The sequence below is a fragment of the Dermacentor silvarum genome, chromosome 6 (assembly GCF_013339745.2).
Source record: "Dermacentor silvarum isolate Dsil-2018 chromosome 6, BIME_Dsil_1.4, whole genome shotgun sequence".
NCBI lineage: Eukaryota > Metazoa > Arthropoda > Arachnida > Ixodida > Ixodidae > Dermacentor > Dermacentor silvarum.
This window is the reverse complement of record NC_051159.1, coordinates 14,595,572-14,614,053: the sequence shown is the minus strand read 5'-3', so window position 1 is coordinate 14,614,053 and position 18,482 is coordinate 14,595,572. Positions and strand designations below refer to the sequence as shown.

Genomic DNA, 18,482 nt, shown 5'->3' with positions numbered 1-18,482 from the left:
ATTTCTCCGCAAAGTTCGGGAAATTATATCGCGAAACTGGTGTCCTCCTGAGAATTAATTCCAAGTGGATCCGCCTTGAGAACTCCACGGCTACAATTTGTAAATTGCAATATGGGCCATCAGGTAATTCGTGAAAAACCTAATTACCGCATTTTTTTAATTATTCGTTTGTGCATTTCAATTTCTTGTGCATCTAAGGTCCGCCTCGTCGACCAGACCAGCTGATTAACTAGAATTGTGCTATTTGTCACAGGCAACCTTTAAGAATTTTTGAAAGTGTTCCCTGAAACACCCTGTATACACGTGAACAGCCCCGCGCAGCATGAAGCGCCAGGATTTGACACGACGAAGCCGTCACAGGGCTGATCCGAGGTCATCGGAAAGACGCATCCGCCGGGCCCGTCAACGGCGCGTACACCGCGAATGAGACACGCAAGAATCTCAGACAACGTAGGCGTGCTAGTTTTAGCCTGTTGAGGTTCACGGGAAGACGGGGACGCGAAGTGATCGAACAGCTGGTCGAACGAGTGATGCCTCTCTCTGGAGCCAACGCATCGGCAACGCTTCGCTCTGGCGAAGACAACTGACGAAACGCCGACTTCGGAGACTTCTCTCGATCGATTAATCTTGATCGCTTCTCAGCTTTTGTGCGTGTCTCTCTCTTCCGTTGTACAATTACAAAATATTTGAATCCGCACAAACTGTAGCTCATCTGTCAGTCCAGCTAATGCGACATCGAGTAATTCATTCGGACATGGACGAAGGCGCAAGGGCTCACTCAGTCAGGCGTTGCTATCTTTTGCAGGGGGCGTTCTATGCCGCAAGAATTCTTAAACGGTTAACTTGGTAGCCGAAATAGAGGCAGATAATGCGTGGGGCGAGGAGGTTGCCTGCCCTTCGTGCATGCACTCTCCTTCCTTTGCTCGACCAGCGCCAGCAAGCGACCTTCCGCTCTACCCTCCTGCCACATAGAAGAGACGAGGGTTCACTTATAAAATAATACATGCGCTTTCTGGTGTTCGCCTGGATTGTATACGCCACATACGCAGATCAATATAAAGTGTGCATGTATACAAAAAACTTTGTTGCTTTACAACGCGCGCTATCTTTTCCCGTCTATAATGAGAATGGAGCTAAATTCCTGGATTTGTGACTAACTTCAAGGCTAAATGATAGCGGCGTGCCAGCTAGACAATAAGCATTAGATGACAATGTAATGGATGAAAAGAAACATCGTTTTCTCAAAGCATAAATATTGCAACGGTTATATATCGTGATGCAAGATGTCTTCGTACGTGCGTTCATAGACAGACAGACAGACAGACAGACAGACAGATGAACTTTATTTGCGTCCTGGGAAGGGGGTCCTAGGAACCCGCCGAGGGCATCGCCCGCGTAGGGGTCGGGAACCAAAGGTTCCCGATTGCTTCACAGGCTCCCTGGACCGCATAGGCGTGCAACACTTTATCTGAGAATAAACTTGAAAACAGCAAGCGGACACTCGTGACAGCCTAAATATTTGGCACCTAAACAGATCACCGTGATCATCATCATCAGTGGAGCCCCGAGGCAAGTTATCCCCTGGCCCCAAAATGTCAGCATCCGGCACTGTCCTTTTGCCCTCCATAAGTGTGAAAATGCACGCTCGAATAAAGTCTGCGAATCAACAAATGACACCGTGCATAGCAAGATGCGCGACACGCACATGCAGACAAGTGCATGGCTGAGCGCCAGCAGTTATAGAAAGGAAACTCTACAGGGGGCGACCTCGCTACACGACCCCGAACGTGGCCACGCCGGTTGTTGCCCTTGAATAGTTGAACGATAACCAGGGACGTCGTCCCTGGTTATCGAGTGGCGCGGGTCGTCGATATTCGCGCCGCATCGCGAACACAGCGGCCCACTTTCCCGGACATTAAAAAGGCGAGAAAAAGCGCTGGCGCAACAAGACTGGTCAGATTGGATCAGCCAGCCAGTGCGCGGGACGGCTGCGTGAGCCGAAGCACCCTTCGGCTATGCAGAGCGAAACACGAAAGTGACTTGTATCGGCGTGCTGCCTCCAAAAGAGACGTTCGCGCGATCAAGCAGCGACGCACGTGTGTACAGCGGCCTTGGCCAGCCGCCTTTGGATACACCTGCCGAACGTGATCGAGGTGGGCGAATCTTGTGCCCGGAAAAGAAAGAAAGGGAGCGCCGCGACAAATCTTAACGGCGCCGAGCCGTGTTCCCTGCCGAGAAGCAGTGCTCTCTTTCCCACCAAATCTCTCTCGCCGATGTCACGACCCAAAGTTGCGTGCACCCGGTACGTGTGCATCACAGGCAGGCTGCGAGCAGAATCGGGCGCACAGCGAGTGTGGCATACGAACTGTTGGTTGCGATAAACTGCTCGGCGCGCCGAGCATGCTTTCACAAATTGGTGCCAGCACGGCCTGCTGCGTACTCGGGAGGAGTAACCGTTGCCCCGTCTCGCTGTACGTGGATCTGGCTGCCAACGGATTTGTTTTGCAGTGAAAGCGAGTTGACGCAAAAACACTCACTGCGGAAGGCACTTGCTGAACAGCTGAGCCAAGAACGCATGATCAACGCCATTCAATAATCGGGATGCCGACAACGCCCAAGAAGTCACGATCGCCAAGCGCCTCAAGCGGATGGCGACTATATATAGTCAAATCAAGGACGACACTTGCGGCCATTCTATATATCTTAACCTGAGCGCTTGCGGTTTTTTCAACGTGTCATCGAGTAATGGCTATTGGCACTAAAGCCCCAGAGCAAGGACGCAGTGGCTATTATGAGACCTTACAGCGGAGAACTCCGCAATAATTTTCGCCACCTGATCCAAAGCTCCATTCGTTTTCGTGCACTCCCGTTCCTAACGATTTGCAGTCGCCAAGGCCGGGAGGCGAACACGAGACCTCGTGCTCGTCAGAAGAACGGCACAGCCACTATAGAGCGGTATCAGTTGTTGCAGTTGACCACACTACAAAACCCAAGCAAACACAAAAGTATCCAGCAGGTGCCCACTTCCCGCTCACTTGCGTTTGATTAAAATTTAAGCATGGGGCTTTACGTGCCAAAACCACGATATGAGTATGAGGCGCGCCGTATAGTGGAGGACTCCGGTGGGCTTCTTACAAGCACAGGTGAAGCCAGCGCTCATTCCTAGTTCACCTCCGAAATAGAGCCGTGTCTGGTGTGGTCCGCTTACAGATAAAACCCTTTGGCACGTCAGTGTAAATGCTTGGCTGATTACAAAAATAAAAGCCGGTCGTTACCGACGAAAGATGCGTCATCGGTCGAGCATTGATGAAGTGAACTCTAGATAAAGTCCAAGACGTTCAGGCTTCATCCCAAAGACCAGTAACCGAAAGACACACGTCGACGGCAAACTCGTGGAGAGTGTGGGGAAATCGCTGCTTGTCTTTCACCGCAAGCTAATGGGACGGATACTCGCTTTTGGCGAAGGTGATATTTGTGAAACAACTTGAAACTAGTTTAACAAATTATTGCGGCAGGTGTTCTGGCAGCTTATAACCGCGCTCACAATTATAATTATCAGGATGAACATGTATCAGTGCAATAAAATAAAGCATATAGTAGGGTAACTCTGCGGTCGCCGTGACCGGTGATTTCTTATAGGGACGCATGCGGCTCTGTACTGTGTATGGCCACAGAGTACCGCATTTACTCGTTCGGACCTCAAAGAGAGAGCGTTCACCTTGTGCGTGATGTCTGCAGCGCTTACGACATACGTATACATAGCAAGTGTTTCGAGAAAGATTAAGTGATTATCGAAAAAGCGCAGGAGACACAGACAAGGTTTCTTCGCCAATACATCATTACGTGCGCAAACGTCAACAGCTATGTGATCATTACTAGATGATGAAATATTTTACCAAATCACTAGTTAACTAATTTGCAGTGTCCGGAGATATCTTACAGTTTCAAATCAGAAGCCAGCCGTTACAAAAGGCGTAGCACTCTGCTAGAGATTTAGTATATAGCGCAGCAGTTCCGAAAAATGTGCCCACGAAACGTGGGGTTAAATGTGTTAAGTGTTCTATATCTAACATATCGGAAACACTGCGACAAGACGCTGTCTATTTTTCATTCAGACGTGCAATTCAGACATGCAATTGCCAGCTACCTAAGTAATTTCGATCACGCAAGATTTTAAACATTCCTTCTAAGGCATTAGTTTCATCGGGCAATAAGCGGAGGGTGTTCAGGAACAACACAACGAGCTTGCTTCGATCACGTTGTCTTTGACGCGTTTTTTTTTTTTTTTTTTCTCGATCCTGAAGAAAGACTGATTTTAATGGTGCAGTAGTTTTAACGTGCCACAGCCATTGTTCGAAAGGTCCGTGAAATGCGGGAAAACCAGGTTGGTGTAGCAGCGCTTGCGCATCTGGTTTCCAGTGGACGACGAACCGGCCGCACGTGTGCGAGCGTCGTCGCCACGAGGAGGTCTTCCCCGCCGTGCCTCCCGCTGAGCACTGTGCGGCACGTTTCCGGGGAAGACCGTTTCGCGGGATCGAGTGACGACCAGGGGCGACACGCGAACGTCGCACTCCCCAGCCACGCGTACTACGCGTGTGTGCACAGCTTGTCATACACGAGAAGAAGCGCTTGCTGCTGCTGTGCACACACTAGGCGGGTGATATGTATATCTCCACGAGAAAGCAGTTTCCGGCTTCCTGTTGGCCACTCACGGCCACCCGCATTATTTTTAAAAATACATTTTCGAATAACCATGCCAAGCCAGGTTACTGTAAGGCTTACTTGAAGCGCTAATACGCAACCTAAGAAGCTCGAGATTCATCTTGAGTTCGGCGTCTCGACGACATAACTTTAGGTTGTGGGCTTTCACCGCCCAGTGGGTTTGAGGGAAGCCGAAGCGGAGAACTCGCACGTGGCCTTCTTGCCTCCTTGAAAGTGCGGCCGGGAATCGAGCCCGCGACCTCGCGCTCTGCAGCAGGACGCCATAGCCACTCAGGGTCATCTTCACGACGAACACTGCAAGTGCTCCTTCTGTCTGTCCGATAGTACTGTATTTCTGTACAAGTTATTGTTTTGAAGGAGAACGGCAGAGTCGGCGAGTTGATGGTTTTGTATAAGTGTCATTGTATTATACAGTAAAACAACAACAAAACAATACGTATTATTGTTTTGGCGGGATGATTCTCTATCCATTATTTTTTTACTACTTATGGCATCTTCGGCTGGTCGTGTTAGAGCGCTCTGGTAACGCTACAAAGGTCGTGTAAAACGGTTACTAAGTGTTACTGCTTGCAGAAACGGGTCCCTCTGATGATAACGAAGCAGGATCATCACTTCCATACCCGGTTATTGTCGTAATACAGCTTTAAAGCCGTTTTTCACCCCTTTTGTAGCACGGCCAGAGCGCTCTGAAACGACCACTCGAAGATGCCATTAGTGTCCCACTCCTATAAAGGGCATGTAATAGATCCAACAGTATTGTTGCGCAAACCAAACACTAATTGCACAGAAATCTATTTACAATTAAGGTACTACACTTACAAAACAGATTCTAATTCAGGCTGATCAGTCAAGCTGACAGTGTGTGACAGCGTCTGTTCATCGTTGTCTTCGTTGGGACGACTGTGTCCTAGCCTTCTTCAACGAATGTACGTATAATATGCATGATTGAATGAATGAATTAATCAAACGTCCACAAAACGGAGAAAGTGCGCCGGCTGAATGGCGCTATACGCCTGAATGCCCATCACCGAGGTTACTAACTTGCCATGCACGTGTTGTGCATAAGTGGGCGGTCATGTTCACGACGTCATCGCGATTACACAACCGCCCATGGAGGAAGCACGCGCGACGGCTGAATAGGGAGCCTACATACGACAGCGTTGCATGTAGGCTCCCTACGGCTGAGCGCACACCAGCGCCGAGCCTGGGCCTCGACGCGGATCTCTGACAGCGCTTCCCGCGAGCAGACACGTGCGGCTTCGGTGAGACGTGTAGCTGCGGCATTGACACCACGGGGGCGCGCGTTTCACACCATCGCACGTCACCCTACGGGGAAAAGGGGGGGGGGGGGGGGGGGGGGGCTAATGTTTCCGGTCGACACAAAATGTTTCCGGTCTTTTCGACAAACTCGAAATGCTAGAGTGTGCGCGCGGGCTCGGTGGATAAACTTCGGTGACACCACTTTCACAGTGCCAGTTGATTGGTCTAGCCATTGATGGGAATCGCCCGTTATTAGGCCGCAAAAATTGTGACAGAAATGTGAAACTGCTCTTAAATTAAGACCCCGATGTAAGCAGAAGCAACGCGCATGTTCCTGGCGGTGTATAGAACGTCTCGAAATAGTGCTTCTGCTGTCATGCTGTGGCCGTTTTCACTTATTGTACTGAATGTTCGTTATAAGGAAACAAAATACGGCCAACGAAAGTTCATAGCTAAGGCGTAAATGAAAGTGATGGTTCGAGGCACATTAGTTGAAGCACAACGCTGAGCCACCAAAGAAAAACGTTTTGAAGCACTCACTAATCGCGTAATAGAATAGACAGCAAATCAACCTCGTTAAAGTAGTTTTGCCAGAGAAGACGTGGCACACGGCCGAACGAACGCTGCACGCAATTAAGAGAGAACGCGCGGGGCGATAGGAGGAAGCCGCGCGCTGTGAGCTCTTATCGCGGACGTTTCTTGTATTTCTGCTTTCTTTCGGTGACCCTTTACCGGGAACGTATTAGCGGCTGCATCGCAGCTTCTAGCAGAAACAGCGCACCTACCGACGTACAAAAAGAGAGAAAAGGAACAGTAAAGAAATGAAACGGCGGGCAATGCCAGCCTTCACTGTACTCGGCGTAATCGCGGGATGTATAGAAGCACAGCCCCGCCCACTGACGTAGGGTAGGAGAGGGGGGCGTCGTCCGAACTCACGTCGTTTTCGCGGCGACGACCTCGCGTGCTGGTGCCTGGAGGAGGCCTTGCTGCGCAGAACCGCGGGTCCGCCGACGTCAGCCGACCGTCGGCCACCGGCGGACGTCCGCCCGGAAGTAGGAGGAGGAGGTGGCTGCCGCTGTGGCAGCGGAACCGGAAGCGGCGGAGTCGCCTCGGCGCAGCAGTACGTGTAGGAGCGGCCCAGGGCCCGCAGGAAGAACTTCTCCATCGCCGTTTGTATCCGAACCGCGAAAGCACCACGTCGCCGTCGCGCTACAGCGAGCGCGGCATGCACACAAACACCGGGCGCGCTCAAGCGTGGCCGCGGATCCTCGCGACGGTGACACTGAGCCTGGGGCTCGCGCCGATGTCCCCACGAGGGACGTGTCACAGACACAAACCTGTCCGGAAGGGTTCAGAAGCGGGGGTCATCGCACGATGTGGCTCTTCCTGACTTTTTCGAAGCCAAGTCACAGGACACTCTCATCCGACGAACAGTCGTTTCTCGCCGACCACCACTGCGCGCTCATCGAACCGATGTAACAGCGCCCATATTCTTCCAACGGAAAAGCACTCGGCGTGGCCGTTTCTCGCTGCCGGTGACCGCTGCCGGTTTCACAGCGGGCGACAATCGACGCGTACGCGGGCGTCAAATCGCGGTCTCTGACGCACGCGCAATAGGGCAGCAGCACACGCACCAAGGCCAGCGGGAAAAAAAAAAAGCGCACCACGCTCACATTCCAGCCGCAGGCAGAAAGAAAGAAATGGCCCACAGGAGGAGTCTGTGGTCACACGCGGCACAACGACACAGGCCCGCGCACGACGACCCGCGCCACGACAGAGCGACGACGACGATGCGGCCTCGCGGAAAGCTCGGACGGCCCGACGACACGTTTCACCGGGAAGGCGCTGCAGCGGAGAGGGCGTGTTTTTTTCGCCGCGTTGCTGCCGAGGACGCTGTCACCAGCTGCTGCCGCCGCTGTTTGTCGGCGCACGAGCGAACGTGGTTCGCGGGGAAAGCGCGACGGTGCAGCCACAGGTCGCGAGGTGGAGACGATAATCTACGCCGGGGAGGCGCACAGCTTTGACGACGCCGCGCCGCTCACGGTCCGACGGCGAAAGAAGACCGTGGCATCGGATAAGGCAATCTTCGATTGGAGAGAGGGGCGCGCGTACCGCGGAGACCGTCGAAAGAAGCGTGAACGCTTTTTGCAGACGCTGCCGACGGCTCCACCACGTCGAAGAAGGGCCACGGACGAAACACGCCGGCACTTATTGAGCGCGACGTGGCTGTCGTCGACGCGGACCTCTCGAGTGTCGGACGACGAGGGCCCCGTTTCATTCCAGACGATGGCTTGCGAGAAGGGACGGCAATCCGAGGACTGCGAGAGAGCAGTTCAAAGCGATTCACCGCGGCGTTACGCCGGAGAGCGATGACCCAACACACAGCGCGCGCGCGCGGCTATATTCCTCGGCCGGCTGCTTCGGAGACGCGCACTGCCGACCGAGCCAAGAGTGCAATGCCCACAACCGCGAAAGCTTGCGGAACGCCGTCGGCCCGCGCACGACACACTCAGCGCCCCCGCCGCCGTGCCCGTGAAATTCGACCGGCAATCTGGTCCACTTCTTGCGCAAGGCGATGCTCAACGAGAGAATCCATCCGACGACGCGCAGAAGTGCAGTGCTTTCGCTGACAGAGCAGGACCACCGGATCGAAGAGGCGGCGATCGCGTCACGCTTGCCCGGAGCACAGCATCACTTTAGGCGAAGACTCGAGGAAATCGTCGATGCTCTCGGGCGACGACGACGACGAAGCCGCGCACTGTGACTGCGGTGGGCCGCCGATGCGCGCGCGTATATCCGCCGCTACTTTCGCGTCGCGACTTCACCGGTCGAATGCGCCAAGTACGCGAGGAGTAACTCAGTTGGCAGCAGCGAGGGTATACGAGAAAGGAAGGGAAAAAAAAAAAAAAAAACCCGCACCGGCGGCGGAATCTCCTTGAGGCGCGATAACGCCCGCTTGCGCGGAGAAAGCACACGTACACAGACACACACAGGGGCGCGCGCGCCGAGTGAAGCGACGACGCCGAGAGGAAGTCGCATCCGTCAAGCGCGCCGCGTCGTCTGCTGCTGCATTCCTGTCAGCAGACGACGGCCGGGGCGCGCCGAGCAGACGGACAGGGCTGGCAAGGCACGCTTGAAAGGGAGACAAAATGGCGGCGCTCATTAGGCACTCATTCGACAACGTCGCGACCCTCCTAGGGGGTGGAGGGTACCCCGGCACGCGCCTGCTCGATGCACTGCGCGCGTCTCGGTATCATTTCGAACCATTTGCAGAAGAAGCGAGAGGGAAAAGCCCGCGACCGAAGGAGGGCGGTTGATTGAGTGACGCACCGCACTAATTGCTGGGGCTCCACGGATAACACACGGTCGTGCGTCGTCACGACGGTTGTTCCCCGCCGAAACGGCTTCTCTTAACCGTCACTTTTCGGAGCGCCTCGTCTCTGCACATATATATACCCGAGGGAAAACGACGGCCCTTCTCCCGTCGTCGGTCGCTTGGGCCTTAAACGTCCCGCCCAGACTCCTCGCACTAATGGCACCGGGGGGGAAGCGCGCCCGTGCCGACTATTAATCCACTCGCAGTCGCAGATGCACGTGGCTTCCTGCATGCAACTCGCGGTAGAATCCACGACGACACAGCCAGTGGCGAACATCGCGCTACGAGAAGGCCGTCCCACTCTTCTGCGGACTTCGTGGCTCAACACGTGCAGGATAGAAGAGAAAAGCCACGTCATCGTAACAATGCCTATTCAAATACGGCGCACGCCAATTGACAGACCAAACTACATAAACGCTTTCAGCAGCATGTACTCGGCCTAGCCGAGAGGCTGATTTATGCACGGATAACTCTACAACTGGAAGCAAGCGTCATATAGTACGAGATATACGAGATCGCTATACAACTGGTTCCTTCTATAAGCGCCTATCACTTTCAGTGCTTTGGGGTCAGGCCTAGCGGAACTCACTAAGAAATGACTGCCGAGAAACGTCGCACAGTTGTCAAGTGCATATTCACTTCAATAGAACAGAAATGTAGCCAAGGTGGTATACGCATTCATCCGGGGCGCCAATAGACGTATAGACATAGCAACAACGCCAGTGTTTGCCTCACATCGCAGTATATACGTCCGTTAATGTTTCGCTTCTGAATGAATGCAACCATTCACAGAGCAGAAGGCGCCACAGAAGCGTCCTAACGCCAGCAAATATATAAACAAACAAAAAATGAAGGAATGTACGCCGCCGCCGAGTGTGGCGTTCACTACGAGGTAAGGTGTACACGGATGTAATCGGCCGAAAATAGAGGCTCCTCGGTTAGTCGAGTCAAAACACTACCACCTCACACACGCTTAGTACTATATACATATACATATATGCATGGCCTTCTTTTACATATATATTTCATTTTTATTATCCAGAAAAGCTGCCATTAGCGTAAACAGCCCGATACGACTGGACAAGAGCGAGGCGGCCGATCGACACTTGAATAACCGATAAGGGTAACGAAAAGAAAGCAAGAACAGATAAAAATAACAAGACAAAGCGTGAACGAGAGAAGGCAAACAGCTCGCGCATGAAATAAAAAAGGTCGAAGCTCCGCTATCAGTCACTCGGACACATCTATCTTGTTTACAGTGAGAGACTGAGCGTTCACTCATGAGTCACTTTTTATTACAGCGCGATCATCATGCAAATGTTGGCGCCGGATTGCATTCTTATGCAAAAAGCCTTGCACAAATGCATGTGCGACAGGACGCGCTATATACTGTTTGCGTCAGCCACTCCGCTGACGAGACGCGGACTCCAGAGAAATCTGTGCATCACACCACACGGAAAGAAGTAATGTACATTTCACTCTGACGCGCAATGAGTCGGGGAAAGAAAACGCCGGCTGCTTCGGCAACGACGATATATATATATATATATATATATATATATATATATATATATATATATATATATATATATATATAATATATATATATATATAATATATATATTTTCCCCGACTCATTGCGCGTCAGAGTGATATATATATATATATATATATATATATATATATATATATATATATATATATATATATAGTGTGTGTGTGTGTGTGTGTGTGTGTGTGTGTGTGTGTATGTGTGTGTGTCTACGTAAACAGGCGTTTCATTCAAGGCGAGGCCATCGCGTCTGGGAAATTGAAATCGAACCATATGACAAGAAAAGCGGAGTCACATCCGTAGAACGCCGCGGACCCCAAAGGAAGTCGCGGTGTATACAGAGTGGGCTGATTCATAGCCGCAGTTTACGGATTCGAGTGATATATAAAGGAAAAAGCGAGATAAAGTGCGCAATACAGTTCCATTGAAATAAGAGGCACCAGGGCGCTCGATATTCACCAACCACCACAATTGCCAACACAAAACGAATCCAAGGAAAGCATGTAGGGGATTTAACAACCTTTTTAGTTCAAGTATAAAATTATAGTAACGAATAAAAGTTAAGCTTGCGATAAACTTAGAATTCTTCAGTGATGTGATTGGCCGAGGCCACTTTGGAGCAACTTCTTGGAGCAACCAAAAGTGCGCTATGGAGCAAAAAAGCGAGCTTTTGAAGCATCTCAAGGCCTATTCCAAATGGAAAAATTGCCTTTGAGAGAATCAAAAGAGCTTATAGAATGAGGAAGCCCAATTTAACGGAAAACAAGCACATTTTTACCATTACTAAAGTATTATTGCGCAACAAAAAGACACGGACGGGAGAGAAGATGATGATGATAAGTGGTTCTTGAGGGAAAGGGAAAAGTTGACGCTATCTTCTGCAGCCCTTGAGGGAGCACGGCTCAGCGCCGAAGAACACACACACCCAATTCTTCATTCACACACCATTCTTCTCTCTCGTGCGTGTCTTTTTCTTGCGCAATAATACTTTAGTAACGGATTACCAACTTGCCCGGAATGTTGCTCACATTTTTACCAAGAATCATTTAGCTCAACATAAAGTTGTGGCGCTAAAACATGCGAATCCTATGCATGATGACGAAGTAATGGTGACGGCGGTGTGATGACAATGACATCATGGCAATGGAATGACAACTGTATGAAGACGATGATGTGAGGAAAATTAGATGATGAAGCTGGGATGACGATAATACGACCACTTCAGCATCACGATGACAGTACGAGCGCAAACCAGGAGACTGGGCGATAAAATGGCGGGAACTGTAGAAATGCACATGGAGATGGGAATTTGGGGAACTCGACTCTGGAAGAGCTTTAGCAGTGTGCAATGCTCGCTTGCTAAGTTGCGCCAGCAGAAAACAGCAATATGGCAGCAGTGCAAGAAACAAGCTCATGTAGCGTGTGCGACGAGTTGCCCCCGTTTAGCAAAATTTTCAGCCGTATATATGATGCCCACACGACGAAACCACAGGACTGCAGTCACATCGCAAAAACGCTTTGCTGTATCAGCAGAACGCTTTTCCATAAAGCGTTATTAAGGAAGTTGTGCGCTCTCACCTCCTATATAAGCACCATTTCAGCAATGGCCGGAGCCAGCACATTACAAGCACGCAGTATAGCCCGACTCTTGCGCCCATGTCTTACTTCCTCCATGTGCACACATAATTAGTGCGTGTAATAAATGATGACGCTTGTTAGATAAGTCTGTTTTTTTTTAAGTAACAGAAAACACCTTTTGGAGCAGCTTTGGAGCACATTATCGAAAATGTAGCACGATGTAGCAGGATTCGCCTTTTGGAGCAGTTTGGAGCAATTGGAGCATCAATCACATCACTGATTCTTAAAAGGTGAAGAGAGAAATGAAGCTGCGTTTCTTTCCTTATTAATACCATAAAGTTAATTGCAAATTTAGCCCTGATCGATATAAATTAAATATAGCAGTTTAACGTCCTGAGAAGGTGTATTGTGGATTGTGACGGTAGTGCCTCCGAGGGCTCGGGGTTAATTTTGAGCATCTGGGCTTCCTTAAGGAAGCCCAGATGCTCAAGATGCCCAGGACACCCGACGCACGGCATACACGAGTGTCCTTGCATTCAACCTGCATCGTAATGTGGCCTGCCGCCGGCCGGGAATCGAACCCGAAACATGGTTCTCCGAAGCCGAACGACACAGCCACTGCGCCACCTCAGTGGGCAGACCCTCGTCCGCAATTGATTCTATACAGTTCAATAGGAAACAGCCTTAGAAGAGTGTGGATGTAGGCCAGTTGGTGATTCATGATTCGGGTAGTTACCGCAAGAAACACACGGGACAACAGAAAACGTGTTTTCTCTTTCTTCGTCCCGTATGTTTTCTTGTGGTAACTTCCCAAATCAGAAAACAGTCTACGTCCTCATATATATATATATATATATATATATATATATATATATATATATATATATATATAGGAAAATCAGAAGCACGACTTCGCGGTTATCTTAGGTTTATTATTTTCCCAACAGTTTCGGTCGGTGAACCGACCTTTTTCAAGGGAGGTCCACCGACCGAAACTGTTGGGAAAATAATAAACCTAAGATAACCGCGAAGTCGTGCTTCTGATTTTCCTAAATACGCTTGGCCCATTGAAAAATCCAGTTACTACTATATATATATATATATATATATATATATATATATATATATATATATATATATATATATATATATATATGCTTTCTTTGACTTCAACGTCCGTCGGTTTTGCGCGGTTCCATAACCAAAGGGATGGGAGCCTGCGGGACACTTCGATTTGGCCGTATACACGCAAGTTGCTATCACGCGCACATAACGCCTTGGGTCACGTATAGAACCGGCATATACACACATAGACAGCAATGCCTATGAATGGCGCTGGCGTCACGCTGCACCGCCACGCGTCCGCCAGACAGAGATGACGTCACACGGATATGCGGCATCGGCGACGATGTACACGCACGTATATATACTTGGCTGTTGAGCAGCACCGCGACAGAAGACTCGAGGAGGCGGAGAAGCGGATCTTCCGCCGACGTCCTTCGAAGACATGGATCCGACCATGAGTTTATACACTAGAGGGGCACCTAACTCTAATACTATACCGAGCAATAAAGGACGCTCACTCCGGAACCGCGCATCCTGTGGTGCGTCAGACAAACGCGCACCCGATGAAATGCGCGCCTACTACATGCAACTCTCTTTGCATGTAGGCTCCCTATGCGCGCCACGCCGAGACCACCCTCGCGTCTCCTCGCAGACAGCGTGTCGCTATATACACCCACGCACGTAGACGTTGGCCCCCGCCTCATCCCTGCAGCGCGCATGCACACACGCTGGCTGCATTGCGTCATACCCGTCTTCGTCTCGCACTACTTCGCGGACAGCAGCTGCAGGGCATAGACACGAAATGCGGGCGACAGCGCCCCGAGAACAAACGGCTCTTCTGTATAAGCTATCCAAGCCACGATGCCGGTTGTGCTTGTTTGTGGACGCGCCTGCGCCACGCTGGCCCCGAATGTTTTCGCCGCATATCCTATTACTGCGACAGCAGCTATAAGACCACGAAGCCAGGTTTCCTACAGCTGCATCGTTCCGTTATGTCGCGGAGTGCGTCGTTGTCGAAAGCAGGGAATAATTAACTGCTGACGCAGATATAAAATGAGTTCAGAGCAGCAGAAACCTTTGAATTATAGAGATCCTTCGCTAACGCCACCGACTCTTTCAAGCTAGCTCTGTAAATACCATATCGATTATGTACATTTCATTGCAGATAAGAGGGCGAGAGACAGAAAAAAAGAAGGCAGGGATGTTAACTAGCCAAGAAAGAGTCCGGCTGGCTGGCTACCCTATATACGCTAGGGCAAAATGGAATGGAAAGAAGCTCTCTATAATAGCAGGCAGGTATTTTTGCCGGCGTGTTTAAGACCGCTGGCATACTACTATGTATTGGGAAGGGGATTAAAATGTTATTGAGCAGAGAGGAAAAAAGGAAAATAAAGAAGGAAAATAAATCAGTGAGTAAGCGTGACATAATGATATTTACAGGTGAGACGATGGCGAAAATTCAGGCCTTAATTCTTCGAAATCCCGCAAGTTGGAGGAATATTCATGAATTGTGCGAAATGGCATTCACATGGCAGTACAGCGCGAAGCCACAGACGAAGCCCCACGGAGGAGGGAGCAAGGAGGACTAGGTGGGAGGGTCGGGCAACATTCTTGAAGCCTAATCCTAAAAATATAAAGGCTCGTGAGATATAAGCCCTCAGCACGTGATAGGCAAGCGGTAATTTCTAGCCGCCGAGCGCGCGCACACTATATATACTCCATCTCACAACCAGTTTGCAGCACTGTGGAAGCTGCAGGACTCCTTGGCCAATAGGAAGGGCGAATGCTGCCCTTCAAGATGAGTCCATCCGCATCGCGTCGTCTGCTCGCCGCCCCAGTTATCCGTGGTATACGACGTACATGCGCAAAGGTCCTATAGCATATCGTGGTAACGTGTGATGTGCAACAAGCAAAAATGTCGTAGTTTGGCCCGAAAGGCGAAGCATCAATTGCGATAGCAAATTAGTAGAGAGCTACACGGAGTAGGGATGGTAGTTTTATCGGCTGCATAAACTTGGACAAATTCCCTTACTAACTGAATTAACAATCGTGGTGTCAGTGCGCACAAGCAAAAATGAATAGATCACACTCGATGAGCGCAGACAACCACTGTCAAAACGCTGGCGTGGGGAAGCGCGGCCGCCGCAGCGAGCGAAGGTTCGTGCGGTCTATCGCTTGAACAGAAACTGAGCGGCGAAAGCACAGCACATACAAAGGTCAGAGCCGAGTGGAGATCGCTTTCAAGATACGGTGCGCACGACAGCCCGTACGGGCGCAAAGTACAAGTACGCAGTTGTTGGCAGAGTAGAAGCCGCCCCCCCCCCTCCCTCCCGCGCTGCCTTCCCGCTTTCCTCATTTCGCGTGGGAGATTGTGTCGCCAGTTCCCCTTGCGCCCGGTTGCAAGATACGCATTTGATGCCACAGCAAGCATCGCTCCCTCCCTCCCTCCCTCCTTCCCATACTTCCACGGCCTTTCGCGCAACGGAAGAAGTCGCGTTTGCTCTCCGCCGTGCGTTCGCTCTCCATGAAATCGGGCGTCCCCCGCGCGCTTTCACTCGCACATACGCGCGGCGACGATCTTATCGCCCTTGGACTTTATACGGAACCCCACGGCGACGGCAGATATCCGCTTGAAGTGTCCAATAGCAATGAAAAGAAAAAAAAAGAAAGAAACTATCTAATCTAGTTAATCATCAGACAGTTACACCCGAAACTATATTCAGGTGCGCATATTACCTGTGTATACGCCTCGTACCTTCAGGAGTACTGCAAACGACTTGTGAGATGGCGTACACATACTGGTACGGCAGCTACAACGGAGTAGACGAGAGCTAGCAGCTGGCGAGGGTCGATCATGACGAGGGTGTTGCTAAAAGCTACCACGAACCACACAACGCATTGAAATGTGGGGCAACCTCGGAGGGCCTATTTCCCAAGATCCAAAGTGCATGACTGGCGTCGTCAGAGGAGGTTGGCATGCCGAGGGGAGCAGGGCTAGCTGCCTGACGTCATGCTCCCTCGGAGGCTTTTATTTTTTTCTCCGTGGGAACCGCATACGGTGTCTCAGAAAGAAAGCTTTCCCGTTGAAAAATAATTCATCCTGGTCCGGGGATCGAACCTAGGGCCAATGCCTTTACGACGCTGTCGCTCGACCATTCTAGAGGAGGCGAATGAAGAGATCCTTCGTAGCTTGGTGATTCTATCGGTTTGATGACAATTTTCCGTTACATGTATACACGGAGCTTGTGAAGCAGCTTAGTTTCCGCTAATCCTAGGAGCACTATTTAGTATCAATTCCACGTTTCAGTATGAAGTGCAGTTCTTGCAACCTATACACAACGATCCATTAAATTAGAAGCTTAGCACAGCAGAAGGTCACATCTGTGCGCCAACTTGGGCCGGTTGGTCACATCTGTTGTGGAATATGTGTCCCGTAAACATTTTTGGTCGACTGTATGTCCTTTAGAACCTCGACTGTGAAGGGCATATACCTTCAGCGATGACGAGAAGAACGCTGCAACTATAATAATAATAAAAATAAATAAATAAAGGAGAGTAACTATATCAAAGTTCCCCCGTTGGCCCCTTGCACGAAAATATGAAAGCGCAGAAGGGCGTTGTCACGTTCATCGCCCGGAGAGTAAGGACGAGCAAGCGGAAACGGGTTTTATCAAAAAGCACTACGTGATAAGGATGCGACACGCCCCATTGGACCCCGCGTATGCAGTCACGGAATCCGCTGATTATGTGCACCTTCGGCGCCAGCAGAATGCTAATGCGATAACCTCGCGTTCCTGCATGCAGATGACCACATTTCCGGAGAATAACGCAAAGGTGCATGTTCGAAAAGTTCGCTGCTTAAACGTGCTATCGCGCAAACTGCTTTCGGTCTAGTCCGTGTTAACACAGGCGCCATAAGCATCGTAATCGAACGCTATCGCACAAGCAAACTATAGACGCAATTCCGAAGACATTTGTGAATCGGCAAAGTTATTAATGGTCGTCTTCCACTGGTCGTTTCATTAGGTCAGTGGCACTGAGTCGGGTAAGACAGGATTTAAACCTTAATTATGCTGTGCGGATGAGATAACTCCAGCGACACGGCAATCAGACTGGTATGCATGCATATATTACAGCCTGTAGACACGCTATAAGTTTCCGTTCTTCCTTTTAGTTTTTTTTTTTTTTAATTTTCGCACCACAACGTTGAAGTAGGGCGCTCGCTTTTTATTTCGGCCGTTAGTTTGTGGCGTTTGTTGCTCGTAAGCCACTCATAGACGAATACTTTCTAGCAAGATATGCCACGCTCCTAGATTTATGGCGTACGCATCTTACACCTCCTGGTTGTGTACAGCTGTGAGAATTGATCTCTTGTACCATAATTTGCCTTCGCCACCTAAAGAACAAGCAGCCGTACATAATGAATGAATTAGTTGAAATACCTTATACACGGCCTCTGTAGCGCTGTCTCAAACAACCAGTCAAAGGTGTAATAAAATTCCCAGCCGAAAGGAAGGAGCACCGAGAAAAAATTATGCATGGGTCGTCGATGCATTTGTCAACAAGTCTAGTCAGGGATATCTTTAAAATCGTGCGACAGCCGCATCAACGGCATAAATGGACGGAGGTCCTGGACCGAAAGGCTACAGCGCCTTTCGTTGCACCCAGTTGCAACGCGTCTTAACGCAGTAAATTAAAGATTTACTCAGCCAGCAGTATATAATTCGTCAAACAGTCATTGTCACACACTTAATCCGAAATAGCGCAACGACACTATCATTACCACTCCACAGTCGTTAAGCTAAGCTTACTTGAAACACGTGGTAAAATCTGCCCAGTTGACAACGTGACGAAAGCAAACTCCGGCGAGGAGAGTCCAATCAAATTTAATTTGGGAGTTTAATGTCCCGAACCATGCACAGTGCATTT

General features: G+C 50.2%; 1 protein-coding gene across 1 annotated transcript in view; it reads right to left on the bottom strand.

Moving 5' to 3' along the window:
- LOC119455296 (centaurin-gamma-1A-like) overlaps window positions 1-8,867 on the bottom strand; it is a 136,844-nt gene extending 127,977 nt beyond the window's left edge. Inside the window, exon 1 of the mRNA XM_037716692.2 lies at window positions 6,919-8,867. Within this exon, the coding sequence (XP_037572620.1) occupies window positions 6,919-7,147 (229 nt within the window). The 5' untranslated portion in view covers window positions 7,148-8,867. The remainder of the gene's footprint in view (window positions 1-6,918) is intronic.
- Between the last annotated feature and the right edge of the window lie 9,615 nt (window positions 8,868-18,482).